Source organism: Lonchura striata, chromosome 8 (genome assembly GCF_046129695.1).
Source record: "Lonchura striata isolate bLonStr1 chromosome 8, bLonStr1.mat, whole genome shotgun sequence".
Taxonomy (NCBI): domain Eukaryota; kingdom Metazoa; phylum Chordata; class Aves; order Passeriformes; family Estrildidae; genus Lonchura; species Lonchura striata.
Genome location: NC_134610.1, coordinates 19,951,315 through 19,967,239, shown reverse-complemented (window position 1 = coordinate 19,967,239; position 15,925 = coordinate 19,951,315). Strand labels below are relative to the sequence as shown.

General features: G+C 36.8%; 1 protein-coding gene across 2 annotated transcripts in view; it reads right to left on the bottom strand.

Moving 5' to 3' along the window:
* MYO3B (myosin IIIB) overlaps positions 1–15,925 on the bottom strand; it is a 171,710-nt gene that overhangs the window by 90,366 nt on the left and 65,419 nt on the right. For both annotated transcript variants that reach the window (XM_031505414.2, XM_077785039.1), the window contains exons 9-21: positions 14,501–14,597; positions 13,493–13,609; positions 12,538–12,642; positions 10,346–10,429; positions 9,486–9,688; positions 9,026–9,124; positions 8,315–8,429; positions 7,818–7,944; positions 7,464–7,674; positions 6,245–6,392; positions 5,855–6,008; positions 3,364–3,452; positions 1,771–1,900 (exon numbers count right to left, since the gene is read on the bottom strand). In XM_031505414.2, coding sequence (XP_031361274.2) covers positions 1,771–1,900; positions 3,364–3,452; positions 5,855–6,008; positions 6,245–6,392; positions 7,464–7,674; positions 7,818–7,944; positions 8,315–8,429; positions 9,026–9,124; positions 9,486–9,688; positions 10,346–10,429; positions 12,538–12,642; positions 13,493–13,609; positions 14,501–14,597 — 1,679 coding nt within the window. The remainder of the gene's footprint in view (positions 1–1,770; positions 1,901–3,363; positions 3,453–5,854; positions 6,009–6,244; positions 6,393–7,463; positions 7,675–7,817; positions 7,945–8,314; positions 8,430–9,025; positions 9,125–9,485; positions 9,689–10,345; positions 10,430–12,537; positions 12,643–13,492; positions 13,610–14,500; positions 14,598–15,925) is intronic.

The window sequence follows — 15,925 nt, the reverse complement described above, 5'->3', positions numbered from 1 at the left end:
ATGATTTTTTCATCAGGATGTCCTGTACCAACTTGACAAATACCGAAAACACTTAACTTGCTGTGTGCTCTTCACAGAAAGGAAAATGGAGGGAGAAAGCATTCAGTTAATGTGAATAGGAAACAAGAATGTAAGAGACCTAAAAAAATTAGGTGAAATACACCAGCATGGTAACTGTACATTAACTGCAATGAGCAGTATCTCGTACTGAACCTTCTATGCATCTCAGGCAAAATACTCAAGATGAGTGCTGCTGCTACTGAAAATAACTCTATAAAGCCAGAAAAAGATGAATTTGTATGAAGGCATTAGCATTCTGATTTAAAAATAGCAATAAAATAAAAAGTATATTTGCAATAATTTGGACTGGTAACAGGACAAAGAACCCAAATGGTTTCATTCTGACAATAGCTCTAAGGTATAAAGCAGCTTGTCAAGAGGGGTGTGGAGGCACATTTGACCATGTGTGCGCTTTCTTTCTTGCTTTGCTTGATCAGAATCTCTTTTATCAATTTAACACAGACTCAAATGTAGAGTAGTTATAGACAGAAAGATCCTTTGCTCCCCACTTGGGCACAAACCAATCCTCCATCATAAACTATACTCTTTTCCATCTAAACTCCTTACAGCTAAAAGGAGAAGCAGATTCCACACTGGATCCCCACTTCTCAGGGACCTCTCAAAGTATAATTTGAGGCGAGGTAGTCGAAAGCCTTTCAATTACAGGAAAAATTACTCTGTAACAGAAATCTATCCTCTGTAGTATATAAACAAAACAGATATTATGATATCAATTTTACATGTATAAAAACAGCTCAATGTAATTTTTCCCCCATATGTTCTTTTTCTATACAGAAATGTCAAGAGAGGTTATATGCATCACCAGATGCTACAAATGGGTTACTGACAAGAAATTCAAGGCAGAGAGCTGCTGCACAGGCATAGAGTTGCACCTACAGCCAATATACAAAAAACCTATGCTGCATTATCTAATGCATCTACCAAGTATTTCTACCTAAACATACAACCTCATCTCCATATGTTAGCTCACAATAATTTTGCAATCTAGTACAATCCATTGTATTTAGATTTAGTATTACATATTTTTCCCACCCATTATGAAAGCGACGCTTTAAAAGTATCGAGAGAAGTATTCATTTGCTGGCTTGTTTGCATGGATACTGTAGAACTATCATTTGCATATGGTACTGGCATTCTGGCACCTATCTATGGAGTAATCAAACTTCATCTTGCTGTTTTATTTAGATACAGATCTGGCACTTTCATGTAAGTCAAAGTCTACAAGCTTTATATCAACAGAATCACTTCTAGCCTGTTAGTATATGGCTTTTGCAATTTTTAGGATACTATGTATTATATCAGTGCTTCTAAATAGTAGGATATTGCCTCCAAAACACCTTGATCTATATCACATGATTTATGAACTGTAAGTCATGGTACACAAGAATCTACCAACTGAGTACTGATCTTAATAAAGGACTAAGAACTAGAAACTCCCATATTTTTATCCTGCTCTGAGAATGAGCTCTTGCCTTACACATCTGATAATCCCCCTTTCTCTGGAGTCAGGGAAGAATCTTGCTGCACAAGATTCATGACAATAAATGAAATCTTAAAATCAGAGAAAAAACACTCTGGAAAGGAGATACGATAAAATTATTGAAAAAAAATGTCCAGAATCAAGTAAGAGTTTGAGAGGAACAGGCCGCTGAAGAAGTTGCAATGTTAGCAAAGCTGTGCAGAACATACCTGTTTTTGTTAATGGGCTAGAGAACAGCTGCTGAAGAAGCTTGTTCTCTGAAGTTCGTAAGACCACCACTATGTCAGCAGGAAGAGTGTCTCTGTTCTTCTCAAGGAATGCAGAGGCATCATATAATACCTAGTGTGGGAAAACAGAATCAGAAATTTTGACAAAAAGGGTTACTCAACGCCACAACATTCTTTAGAACATGAACACTCAGGATGACCAAGTACACAGCCAGCTTGGTCTGAAAAGCAAATGAATTACCTGCAAAGGTCTTAAAAGTGAACTAGAGCAGTGTGTTCAGAATGAAAACTGGCTATATAAATGCTATTGCATATCAAATTGGGTTAAATGGCTTAAATCCTGTTGTGCTATGCTTGGCCATGCCATTGCATGATGCAATACAACAAAGATACTTCATTAAAGCTTCAGTTGATCATTTACTTGTGATGTAAGAAATGGTTCTCAGGTGGTCACTTTCTGCATCAAACCTGTGATCTATAAGTAGACCTGATGGAGGAACAGTAGTAAGTTGGACACACTGTAGGTAATCAGCTTCTCATGGCACTGAAAATTGTATTAGGACAACAAAACATTCCTCTATTTCAATTATTTTAACCATTTCCAATAGAAATTAATGCCTGGATATTTGTATTAATATAAGAATTGGTTAATTTTTCATGTTGTTTAATTGCAATGATTTCCAGAGCTGTTTTATTATCACTAGCAATATTCCACTCTAGTCCAATTTCCCTGGAGTCCATTAATCATTAATTTACACAGAAATTGAATGTTCTCTGGCAATAGAAAACTGGCCAGTATTGTTTTTTGTACCATGTGGGTACAAAAAATTAACTAAAACTATGTGAATTTTAATAATTATTCTTAACAATACAGCCTGACCGAAGTTACTAGAATACATCTTAAAATTCTGGAGTTTTATAATGATCCAGAGGTGAGACTTAATTGCTAACTATATAAAACATGGCTATTTTGATTTTGTCTGTGAACAAATATTAGGTCCTGAGCAAGCAAAGCACATGTTATGGTGAAAACTGGACTGTTACTCCCCATATAAAATAATACGTGAATGTGAATCTCTGAGAACAAAAGGTACAAAGTTCAAGAAATCACCTCTACTAGCAAGTCCCAGTCTTTCCAATGCACTCTATAGGATTTCAAGTTCTGTTACACATACTGGTTTTCATTGCTTTTCATGCATATACTTTGCATGACACTCTGCAAGACAGTCACACAGCACTAGTGTGGCATTCACATGCTGTTACTAAGCACACAGCCTGCCCTGGCTCCATAGAGTCCCTCCTTTCAGTTGACTGTAGTACTGGCATTTCTGAGGCCAGGTTTCTTGCAGAAAAAAGATGCTTACTGTCTACAGAATCTGTGTAAGAATCCCAAGGATAGGCTCTGAAATGGACTGCTACACATGAAAGTTCCACTGTAGAGTCTGTGCTTGCATAAACTTTATCATTTTTTCTATTAAAATGAGGGGAAAAAACCATAAAACAGAAACTCTGGATAAAAACAAGTGATGACCATACCACTATTACTTGAACTAAGTAAAAATCACATGACCTTACCTTTCCAGCATAGTGCTGAATTCCAAATGACAGTTCCACTCCTTTTGGTCTCCAAAAGTATTTACATCGTAAGTTATCTTCAAACTTATCTAGACATTGAGAAAAGATGTTGATTTAAGTGACGGAATGATTAGCTACAATCTTCATCCTAATTAGCTTGCTAAATTGCTGCTCAAGAAGTCAGAACTGCTATAAATTCATATTATCAGATTGCCCAGAAATACCAAGCTGTCACATCTGAATGGAACAGTTCATTTTAAACTAGCCCAATAAGACTGTCTTTAAAAATCACTGTTTGTGGATGCCTTTGTACATGGAAAAATATTAAGTAGGAAGACCTAATGAGAAGATGTGGTGATTTCTCATATTTTGCAATGAATTTAATTATGTATATGCAGGGTTTGGGAAGAGTTTATTTTTATACATATATGCATTCAAAACTGTGCATATATCACAGTCACTTAAATGCCTGCTATTTGTATTTTCTCTGTCTTCCTTTCTGCATTCATTTAGTTTTATGCATCAGGTTTTAAGGACGTGTTTATGTGCTCAATCTGGAACTGTACCTTTGGACTTCTACAGAAAAACAGAAGCTTCTCTATAAAATCTCTTCTAAGGAGACCTTCTGTTTCCTGTGATTACCCCTAAAGAGCTGACAGAAGAAGGAACACAGGTTTCTAAGAAAAATGTCTTTTATGCCCTGTGATATTGTGTAGGCTCTTTAATATTTTGTAATGAAATTGGTGCTGTCTGTCCAACACTAAGGGCCCAGGTAGCAATTCCTGCTGAGCCAAGGAAACAACCCTGGAAAGAAGCAGGATCCAAAGGAACCCATGTTAGTAAGAACTAGTGTTTACACTGTGAAACTTGCTTTAGTATAACAGCAATTTATCTGAACAAGCAACTAGAGACCTGAGACCAGAATCAATTGAGAACATTCTCTATCATGCAGTGTATGTCAGAAAATATTATCAAAATATTTTTTCTAGTGTTAGAATACATTAATATTTTTGTTAGGTTTTTCATTCTATTACCACTTAGTCTATTACCACTTAATCAATTGAGCTTATTTAAAGCAAAAACAACTAAGTTTGGAATTTCTAGAGGCTGGGATGGAGTTGCCACTTTGCTGTCTGCCTGAGGGATCCTGCTGTGCTGTGTACGGATCAGCAGAAAGGCCGATCAGCACTGGACAAAGGGAAGTACCGCTGGAAGCAGAAGTTCAGTATTCACTCTTAACTGATTTACACAACCCTATATAGAGAGGCAGACAACTTTAGCACACAAAGAAGAAGTGCTGGAGGTCCACCCTGGAGCGTGCCCGCCTGTGCCGTTGCAGCGGCCGCTCCGAGTTCCCGCCGCAGCCGCCTCCCCGCCCAGCCCGCCGCCATCGCCCGTGAGGGAGACGCGGCCGAGCCCGCGCCACAGCGCCCCCTGCCGGGCCGGGGCAGGCAGCGCCCCTGCCGGCCGTGCCCGGAACTGCACCGAAGGGAAGCGCCCGCGGCCCCTGGGCCGGGCCGGGCCGGGCTGGGCTGGGCCGGGCCGGGTTCGCTTTGCTTTGGTGCTGCTGCCATTGCTGTTGGTTGCTTGTCTTGTTAAATACATCTACATGTGTATATATATTAATAAAGAACTATTACTCCTTTCCCCATATCTTTGCCTGAAAGCCCCTTTTAATTTCAAAGTTATAATAATAATTCAAAGAGTAAGAGGTCATATTTTCTATTCCAAAGGAGGTCCCTGCCTTCCTTGGCAGACACCTGTGTCTCAAACCAAGACAAGGAGCAGAATGAAACCACAGTACTCATTCTGTCTGTGACCTGAATTCTAGTTTCAGCTCAGCCTAGTCTGTACATGTGTTGTGCAATTTAACTGGAAATTGATGTTTCTCTTGAACAGTTTGGGTCTCTGCAGCACATTCCATTGAAGGAAATTGAACTCTGTTTCATATCACAGGGGAAAATGCAGCTCTAGTAAATAAACCACAACAAAACAGCTTTAAACATGGCATGTGCTGCATATTTAAAACTGGCACCAAAATTTGTCAAAATATATGTAAAATATGCATGAAGAAAAGGAAATACTCAGCCAGATTGCACACCAGAAATAGCACACGCTTCCTATTTCTTATGAGATAATCTGGAGTCAAGTAATATTTTCTAATTGAATAAGCATAGGCCTAGGAGCCTGGGAGGTCTAAATTTTACTTTCAACACTAACATACATGGACAAGACACAGGATATTTCCTTGTAACATGGAGAAAACAATAAACTCTTGCCACCTGATACTTATGACAACTTTTCCAATTTGAAAAGGATAGAAAACATGTAAACAGAGAAAAATGATGAAACACAATGAAAAATATACTTAGATTATCAAATGAAATGACAGAGCCTCAGGATAACTAGGGTGGGAAAATTCAAGTAAAGGTGACACTGCACTTATATTTGTCATTTCCCAGATCTTTCCCAGAGTTTTACTTGCACATACCAACTAAAGTTAGGTCTGTTGCCTGAGGAAATCGACTTTCTTCATCTAGCAGAGACAGGAGACCCATGGGTTTCTGAAGGAACATATCTAGAAGTGGACGGTTGTCCTCATACTCCACTGTAGTGGCATCAATTCCCTCACTCTGGTATTCCATCTACAAAAGTCACCAGCACAGTTTTAATACCAAAACAGTAAAAGCAACAGCATCATCAGGGCATTTATGGTGTACAGCAATGCTCTATAGGTCTCAACCACATTATTTATAAAATGTCAACAGAACTATGTTATTATCTCACATTTAAATCACATACTCATTTTTTAAAGTACTCCTGAATATTATTATAATGTAGGACACCTGATTCAGCTAGACCTCAACAGAGTTGAATTTACCTGCTCCAGTGCAAAGATATGCTGATTGAAATAAAACTGGATCTGTTCATTAGCAATATTTATGCACAGTTGTTCAAAAGAATTTCTTGCGAAGTTCTCAAATCCAAATATATCTAGTATTCCAACATTCATCCCACTTTCAGCACTGCTGCATGTGAAGATACAAACAAAATTCATTATGGGCAACACCAAGTTAAAATAAAAATAAACTTGCTAACTAATATTGCATAACTGATTCACTCTGCTGCAAAAATAAAGGAAGAAAAGTGTATCTGAACCTAAGACAACTTGTGCATTTGTTCAGCATTGCTAAGAGTTCTGTTTTCCACTTGCTTCTTGCAAATATCCATGAAGAAGGCAGGAAAATCATAGGTATAGAGTAGCAGACACTTAGCAGCCATATTGAAACAGGGGGTTTCAGTAGGCAGATCCCAAATAAAATCTACTGTCTGCTCCTCCAGGCAGCAGGTGTCAAGGTTTAATGGTACATTTTTGCTACACTCATTCAGAAGGGTAATTACCAAATCTGCTGCTACAAGCTACACTGTTAAAAGTCCATGTGCTAACTCAAGCACACTCAGTCACTGCCAGAACTGCATGTGAAATGGATGAGAATATGTCTATATGACATAGTGAAGTAGCAAGCAGAGATCTCAGATCAGAGGCACTTTCATATCACCTGAGAGGTTCCCCTGTTTCTAAAATGTCTACAGCTTCTTCAAATGATCAAACCAGCCAGATCAGTGCCTGGCAATGAAATTGTAAGGGTGCGCAATATAATGTTTCTGTAATAATAAAAAATAAAAGAATACTCACATCTGAAATAGCACAACAATAATCTGAAACTTGATTACTTCCTTACAAAAGCAGGGGGACTGTAAGGACTATATACCAATTTTTTTCAGTGTACTTCAATTATTTATCAGACTCTTGTACGATTTTCACGTTCACTACATAGGAAGCACCTTTCAAAAAAATTGTACAGCACTTCAACCACCCAATTTCCATTGACTTCAGTAGCTAAATTCTATTCAGCTCTTTGAAAATGATGGGCTTAATGTCCTGGAAACAGGATTCAGTATCACAGCATGAAAGGCATTTTCATGCCTTAGCCAAAATAAACACAGCACTTTTTCTGCAAAATCAGAAATATACAAATGGATTAACCCATCAGACGTATGCACAGTAAGTACACATGATTCAGTGATGTGTGACTTGCCATATATTTTTATCTGGCTGAAGCAGTGTATTAATACGATTCACGATCCAGCTGAAGAGCCGGCCATAAAGTGCTTTTGACATGGCATCCCGCACGTCCGCTGCTTTGTCCACGGTGTTCGTCCGGATAATTGTCTCACCCCGTGTTACAACACAATGGGAGGTTAGGGCTTCTTGAAGTTCTTCTGACCCAATGCTTAGTAGTGCAGCAGCTAAAAGACAGTGGAAAAAGACACAGAATTGTGATTATGCAGTTGAAATCACCAGCATTGACCAACTGCTACCATGAGCTAGAGCCTATCACGAATAGAGTCAAATTGCATATACAGAACTGACAATGTTAAAAAGTATATACCATTATCTAAGGCTTCTGGGTTAGGAACCTCACTTTTATCTGTTTGGTGCTGTGAAGAAATAGCAGCAAACTCAATATTTCCAGTATTTAAGATTCCAGTCAGTATTCTGTACACCGAATACACTTCCTATAAAAGATGACAAGAAGCATTTTTAAGGAATTCAGTTAGATACACACATCATATTTAGGCTATGAAAGAAAAACATGGGCACTGGAATGGATATTAAAGCTTGTAGCTTTCTCTGAGACCAAGTTCTACAAGTTCAAGTAAGCTTCTATTTACACAAGAAATAGTGTGACAGAATTGCTGGAGTACTAACTGGGACTTCAGTCTGGTCTTGCCTTCTGAGTGGGGGGTTATGCTTTCACAGTTCACTTCTGTCATAGCAGAGATTTTGTGGCTCACAAAATTTTGTACATCCACAAAATCAAAGGGCAGTACTGGAGGTGGTTTTCCTAAATAAGGTCAATAATGGTTTAGCAACTGAATCTCTTACCTCATCAGTAAATCCTATAATTCTAAAACAATGCTGAATTGCTTCAAATTGTCTTCCATAGGAATCTTTAGTAACAATATCATGCATTACTCTTCCAGTTTCATTATCAATATATCTAAACAGAGTGGGAGAAAGAAGGCATCACACTACCACATATGTCAATACAAGCTTCAGTGACTTAAATGCAAGCACCACAGTAACTGGAAAGAACATTTATCTCAATAACTTTCAATTATATAGTTTGATGCTAATTCATAACAAGCTTTTGTTTCTGTTGCATTAACATCTGCATTATTTTTTGTTAATATCAAATAATGTTACCAACATTTCACACACATCCCTTCACCCAGTACAAATCAGATGCACTGAAAGTACAACATAAATTAAAAACCTCGAAACCATATTCTGGGTTGTTCCTGAACCTGAAGCATTATGGTAAGAAATCATAAGGAGGGTTGTCTGCATTTGAAAGTATGACGAAATATCTAATGAGCTTGGTTTGTCCTCCTTCTGTTCTAATAGTTCAACTTCTCAAACAAATGCAAATAATTTAATGCCTTAGTGTCCATAGTCTTCCCACCTTGGGAGGATTAAAAAAGATCCTTAAGGAATGGAGAAGGATTAAGACAGATTTGAAGGCATCATATTGAAAGCAAGTGCTGATCAATGGCTAATTACAATGAGCAGTTAAAACAAGTAAGCAATAGTTACCTAGGAGGCTTTTTATCAGGAAGTCTATATTCAGAAAGTTTCTTCTGATGATAAAGACCAGCATAAATATAATAAAATATATGGAAATTTTTTTCTCCCCTGAAAAAAAAAGTATCCTTTTAAAGCAACTGTGTTTATCCTTGTGGCATCTTGTACAATGAATATAAAAGTAGTTCTCATAATGAGCTCACTGAAGCAAGGTAGCAAATATCCCACTTGTTTTAGTAGCATAGGATTAGCAGCTGTGAAACACAGAAAACCCAGTGAACACAACATTTCCCCAAAGAATTAAGTGGCTCTGGCTTCTACTCCAAAAGAACAGGACTATTCTTATTGTCATAGCACTGGTACTGGTATTTTAGCAGAAGACAGAAAAATATCTAAACCACAGAATTTTTGATAATTAAATCAAATCAAACAACTACATAAATGCTATAGAACAGACAATTAATATACCTACACAGCCTGTTTTATGACCCTTGATTTTTCAAGTAGATATTCAGAAATCTTTGCCCCCATTACAGCTCCTGTAGGTGTAAACATCATTTCCAGATATTTTCCAAAGCGACTTGAGTTGTCATTGATGGCAGTGCAGGCATTTCCAAATGCTTCAACCAGAGGATTCACCTGAAGAATTTTCTCACGCAAAGCACGGTTATTGGCCTTGACAGAAGAGATACAAATCAGAAGGATAATTAAAAGAATATAATGCTTACCCCCAGTCAAATTTTTGCTCCAGAAGAATTGTATGGAATAAGGTACTGTGCTGACCTTTCTATTTATACAATAAGAGGTCCAACAAACTGATATAATCTCCCACAGGTAGCAAAATACAGATTCTTCTTTCTCTGCAATTGTTCCACCTTTGACTTGTTTTATAATTAGTTAAGAATACCAAAACCACAGTGGACTAAAGATGCCTACTTAGGGTTAAGCTGACATGGTTAATTTTCCAATTATTTTGTGTTAATATCATTACTCATAACATTTAAATGTGTAAAAGCTTCTAAGATTAGAACCACAGTAATATTTTTCTTTCTTTATTGTATAAATAATGTTATATGTGATAAACACTGTACATACCTACAGGTACTGAACACATAATTTAGCACCTTCTCTTTAAAAAACTATTGACTGGCTTGGTGTGACTCACACTCTTGCATCTTAAGTCAATACTCTCACATGCATGATTACTATGTCCCTAAATCAAGTATGAAAATTCACATGAACAGCTTTAAGTATTAAAGATTAAATAAAGTGAACACTGGGGTAAGGTTGGGAGGATTTCTTAATAATTTTATGTAATTGGCTAGGAAATACCTTTCCCAAGAAGGTCAAATGTTGGACGATCAGATGGGCACTTTCTGTTTTTCCAGCACCACTTTCCCCACTGATGATAATGCACTGAACACACAAAAAAAATATTTAAGTGCATAGCTAACCATATGGTTGTTTTCTGCTATTACTACTCCTACCCATTATTTCATGTTTAGTACCAAAATTATAGAATACTTTAAGGGTCAACTCCCTTTTGAAAGGAGAGATCAGCAAAGGCTCACTGCAGTAATTTATTCCCTATATTACTAAAATGCATCTTGCAATGCCTGATCCCAAGGTGCATGTGTGAAGCAGTGACTGAATTTTGAAGAGCTAGAACACATAAACAAGTGACCATGTCTGAGCTCACTGCATTGACTTCATATGAATTAACCTGAATCACAGGGTATAGCTGTTTTTGACACACTGACCAAAAGATTGTTTTGAAAAACAATCTTAAATAATAGGTCCTGTATAGAGAGGCTATTCTGTAGGTGATGCTGATATTCAAGCCAGAACAGCAAACAAGCATATAAGCATTTCAGAAAAAGTGCATCTGATCACTGGGTGATTCTGAGAGGACATATCCACCTCCTTCCTGTGTCAGCAGTCCTTAACTCATAGTATTTTATAGGCTCTTCAAAAAGCTTCCAGACTCAAGACACTACTTAGAATGGTCTAAATAATTTTCCTTCTCTCTGCTGTTATGCTTTATGGGCAAAGTGGAAGTTGAAAACCAGTTCTCACCTGAACACTGAAGAATGCATCATAGAAAGTTTGAATTCTAACAGCATTTATTATTTACCCTTTTTTCCCCATGTATTCTACAGACCACCAGTACAAACATTATTCTACTTAAGGCACATTATCAACTCTCATATAATTAAAATATCAACATTGAGTACTTGCATAGATTCACAGGTTTTTATGCAAACATCCAAAAACTATTGGCATAATACTGTGAATACACAAGATTCTTGTCTGGGAAAAGATACAAGGTCCTAAAATACTTGATGCAATGCCCCTTCATATAGAACTGAGCTTTGCAAAAAGGTTTGAAAGATGCAGCAGTTATCTGGTGGTACCTTGTGGTGCCTGACAGCAGGTACAGGGACCAGCTCTATGTAATGTATGCAATATGACATTTGCAGCTCATTTATTTACTTCCTGACAGTTATTTTTGCTCCAGGAAATAGTATTACAGCAGTTACACTACCCAACTGTCCTAGGGTGACCAATATTTTTCCTCAGATAACAAATTCTCACATAAGTTACTCTAACATGAGTACTTGTCTTTTTTAGTGCCTCCGTCAGAGAACATGTAAGTCACTAAATAAGTATTAAACATCTCCCAGACCAGTGTACTTTCACATAATCAGTAAAACTCCTGTTTTCTTCCTCTTCAATATCCCTTTCATTTGTCTTATTTTTTGGCATTTTCTGATTTCAGGCTTTTTATTATTTTATTCTGGTTTTGTGACTTTAAGAGAATGCTTTCTGTTAATTATTATGTGATGTGTAAGGTAAAATCAGGAGGATTTTATGAACAAAAATAATTATCAGCCTTCAATATTCATGTACACACAGTACATCAAATTAGAAAGAGTATGAAGTTATAATCTTAAGAATGTAGTAAAATCTTCTACAACATGGTATTTTGTTTTCATTAAAATCACTGCTGTATAATTGGATTTGTGTCCTTACTACATTTATAATAGAACCATACTTGCTTTATTTTACTAAAAATTTTGCTAATGGTTCTTATTTTTTGTGACTTAGCATCTTTTTGCAATAGAAAAGTAGTTCAAACTCTGTTAATCTGCAATGGCATTGAGAACCCTCTATTTAACACAAGTATAAATTATTGAGATACCTAAGACAGACCTAGATTCAGAATATGCAGCAATACTTTGCTGCTGGAGTCAACAGCCAGGACATCATAGGTGTCCAGGAAACTATATTGGTCAGGTACCTCCATCATCTTATTTGACTTTTCAGTCCCTTTCATATCACTATGTCCTCCTTAGAACTCCCAAATCTGACCAGATCTCTAATCTGGTTTTGCTGATTTAGGAATAAAAGGCTTAAAGAAAAAATTTCCCAAAATACAGTATAACAGAACATTATTCACAGCCCTGTAGCACAGTGGCAGTATGATTAATACAAAAGCTAAACCAAAAGGAACAGATCCTTACCTGATCCTTGCTGAATGTAACCATGCTTTGGTAGGCAGCATCTGCAGAGGCAAATATGTGGGGGGGATTTGATGAACGCTTCACACCATGGTAAAGCTTGGAGAACTAAATTCAAAGAAATATACAGAATACTTAAAATACACAACTTAGCTACGTAATTAAGAACTGAGAAGAAGACAGTAACTATCATCTGTTCAACAGAAAAGTTGCCTGTTATACCACAGAACTTCCACTGAATCACCTGGAATGGGAGTGGTAATTCTTGGCACGGCTTAGTTTGCAGAACACAAATTACAACACCGAGAACGCACTCTGATGTTTTCCACACAAGACAATGAAGAGAACTGTATCACAAGGAAGAGAATTTCAAACACAAGCCTTCAATCAAGGAAACAACCAGTTCATACAAAAGAAACTTACAGTCATTCTGAATTCTGGCCCCCTATCTGAAGCCCTGATTTTGGCATCCATGAAGACTAAATTGTTTCTAGCTCCACCTCTCCTCCCATTTGTAAGAAATTAAACTGGCCTTTATGCTTACAGTATTTGATTAATTCGGTTCTTTTAAGGCAGAGCTGATGGCCCAGGACATATAATAAGTCTCAGTCAGAGCAACTCTTTGGCAAGCAAAAACCTCAGCATGAGAAGGTTCATATAACCATCATCTGTTTCCAAGAAGAAAGCCCTAAATGCTAGACAAGAGGCACAGCTGTGCCCAGGGTAATCTCTGTTCCTCCTTTGGAATTGTGCCTCCAAGAAGTGAATAAAATAAAATGAACCCAAATTTAACAAACAAAACAAAACAAAACAAAATTTTAGCTGTACTGTTCTGGAAAAAGAAAAGGCTGAGGTTTACTTTGTGCTCCCAACTTCCAGCATCACTTAAGTATTTTAGCTGGTGGTGTTAATCTAAAATGTAAATCAACTTCCATCTTCAGTTTGGAATCTCTCTTACCTGGGGAGAATAAATGCTGAGATTCTGGAAGGGGTTCAAGGCTATTAAAATGTCTCCAACGTAAGTATAAATCTGTAAGTCAGCATAACGTTTTTGCAGCTGATGGATAATTGTTTCCTGAGAAGATTACAGAAAGTTTGATAGTTATACAGTATTTTCCATTTAGGAAGATTTTTGTAAATATACTGAGAACATTGTTGAAGAAATACTTATTGTAAGTGTTTCTAATTATATTTTAAATGCCAACCCCACAAAATAAAATATTTTCCAAATTCTTTCTAATGTCATAAAACTAAGTTAAATGGCCACTCCTACACTCCTAATTGCAAATTAGAATATTTTCTTATATCAGCCTGAGAAGTAAATTGTCTGAAGAGAAAATGGTGGTAACATGTTATTGCTGCACTTCACAGTACATGTCCATTTAAATTTTTTCATTTGGCCATGAAACAAGGATAATCATTTTTCAAGGATTAAATTTTAAGTAGTGGTAAAAGATTGTTTAAACAGCACACTAGCTCAATTTAGTATTATGTATTTTTCTTGCTGGTGTGTAATTAAAGGCTTATCAACACAAAAATGTATAGATACTCTAAAATAGGTGATACAGTGAAATATGAAATTGATAGTTTTATCATTTTTTAGTCAGACGCAGTAGATAATACATTATCCTATTTAAATAGATTATTTTAGAAAAAAAATCACTTAAATCTACATCTTTATGACTAAACTTTGTATTTTAGGAAACTCACAAAAACAATTTAAACTAGCATCACTCATAATTAAGTTTTTCCACATAATAGTATTCACTGCTACTACTTTTATGCAACTATATAAATTAACAAAGTGAGTGCAGCAGATCAGTCATATGAGAACTCTTTTGCCTTGGAGGAACAAAAGATTGCAAGAAGGAAATATTCTCATTCTGCTAAGAGATACCTAAAAAGCAGAAACAGGCAAGAACGTGAAGAACAGTTGTCAGAAGCTGCTACTCAGACAATACAGTACCTCATTGAGAACTTCTAGATTTACCAGATCGTCATCTAGAGAGGACTTGTCAGCTCTGTCCACTTGGTAAGGTCTTCTAGTATGTATTCGTTCATGCCTGGAAGTTGTTAGTAGAGCACCAGTGTTATGCAAGTGTATTAGAGACAGCAAACACTAAGATGCAAAGGGAAGTCATGGGGGAATGTTTTTCTCATGTAGAAACACAGACATGCTCTCTGAAATGAGGAATTTTGCTTGTGGTATCCTTTTATAAAAGCAATAGATCAGCTTGCTGTCCGGTGTACTACTTGTTTTCTCTTTCACAATATATAACCCTATCTATTTATCAATGTTCAGCAAAAATTTACTACTTACAGACTTACTACTCCTCACTCACACTCAGTAAACTAAAAATTCCTCCTCTTTTCCCCTCCCTCCTTGCTCTAAGTTAATAAACTACCACTCAGTTTAATTAAATGCTACCCCCACATGCTCAGCCACAGTACTGTCATCTAAAGAAGATACAAGAAGTAGGAAGTAGGATAAAATCCTACTGTTACCTCGGTGTATGCCAAAGTGCCTCCTCAGATGACCCTAGATGTGGCCCAAAACAACATTTTTGAACCACAGCTGCCATCAGACTCTAAATTGTATGGGGATGTTCAGTCGGCTTGTCTCCAGAGATTTAAGCCACACAACATGCAGCAGAGACAAACTGTCACATAACCCCTTTATAATCAGATTATACTGGAGGAATCTTTGAAAATGTGGTATATATGTTTTTAAACAACACATCACATTGAAATGGGAACAAATTAAGAGGCTGTAACATGTCTTCCACAGAGGGTGTGAAATATGAATGCTGTAAGCACAACTAGGCTTTTCTTTACAACAAACATAATCAAAGCATAGTAGAAGGACACCCACCGAGATACAGTCTGCATCCTGCTGAGTAACATTTAGCATTGATCCTCAATGACAGTCCTTGACAGTCTGTTTTTGCATTGGTTGCCATGTAGAAAGTAAGAGCCACATAATCAAGCATCCCAAGACAAGGCTAAATACTATACCAAGCAGTAACAGAACAGCACTGTAACTTGGCAGGAAACCCTTGCTTATCTATAATGTTCAAGGTTAATATGAAGATGTAGCAGTTTCTTTAATCATATCTTATATGCTCTTGGAATCCTTTTTGAGGCATTTGCATTTTTCCTCTTTATGTAGACTTCTATATTTCAAGCTAATCAGATTTCATTGAGTAAAGAGAATGTTTTCATATCCAAGAACTATTACATCATCAGAAGAATTATTGCAAGGAAAGCCTCTAATAAAAAGGAAGGAGAAGAGTGTTAGCCATGAATACAGCTTCCCCGATAATCATGAATCACATTAAATGATAATTTTTCTTTGTCTATTTTTATTCATTTTCTTCATTTCCTTTTGGTT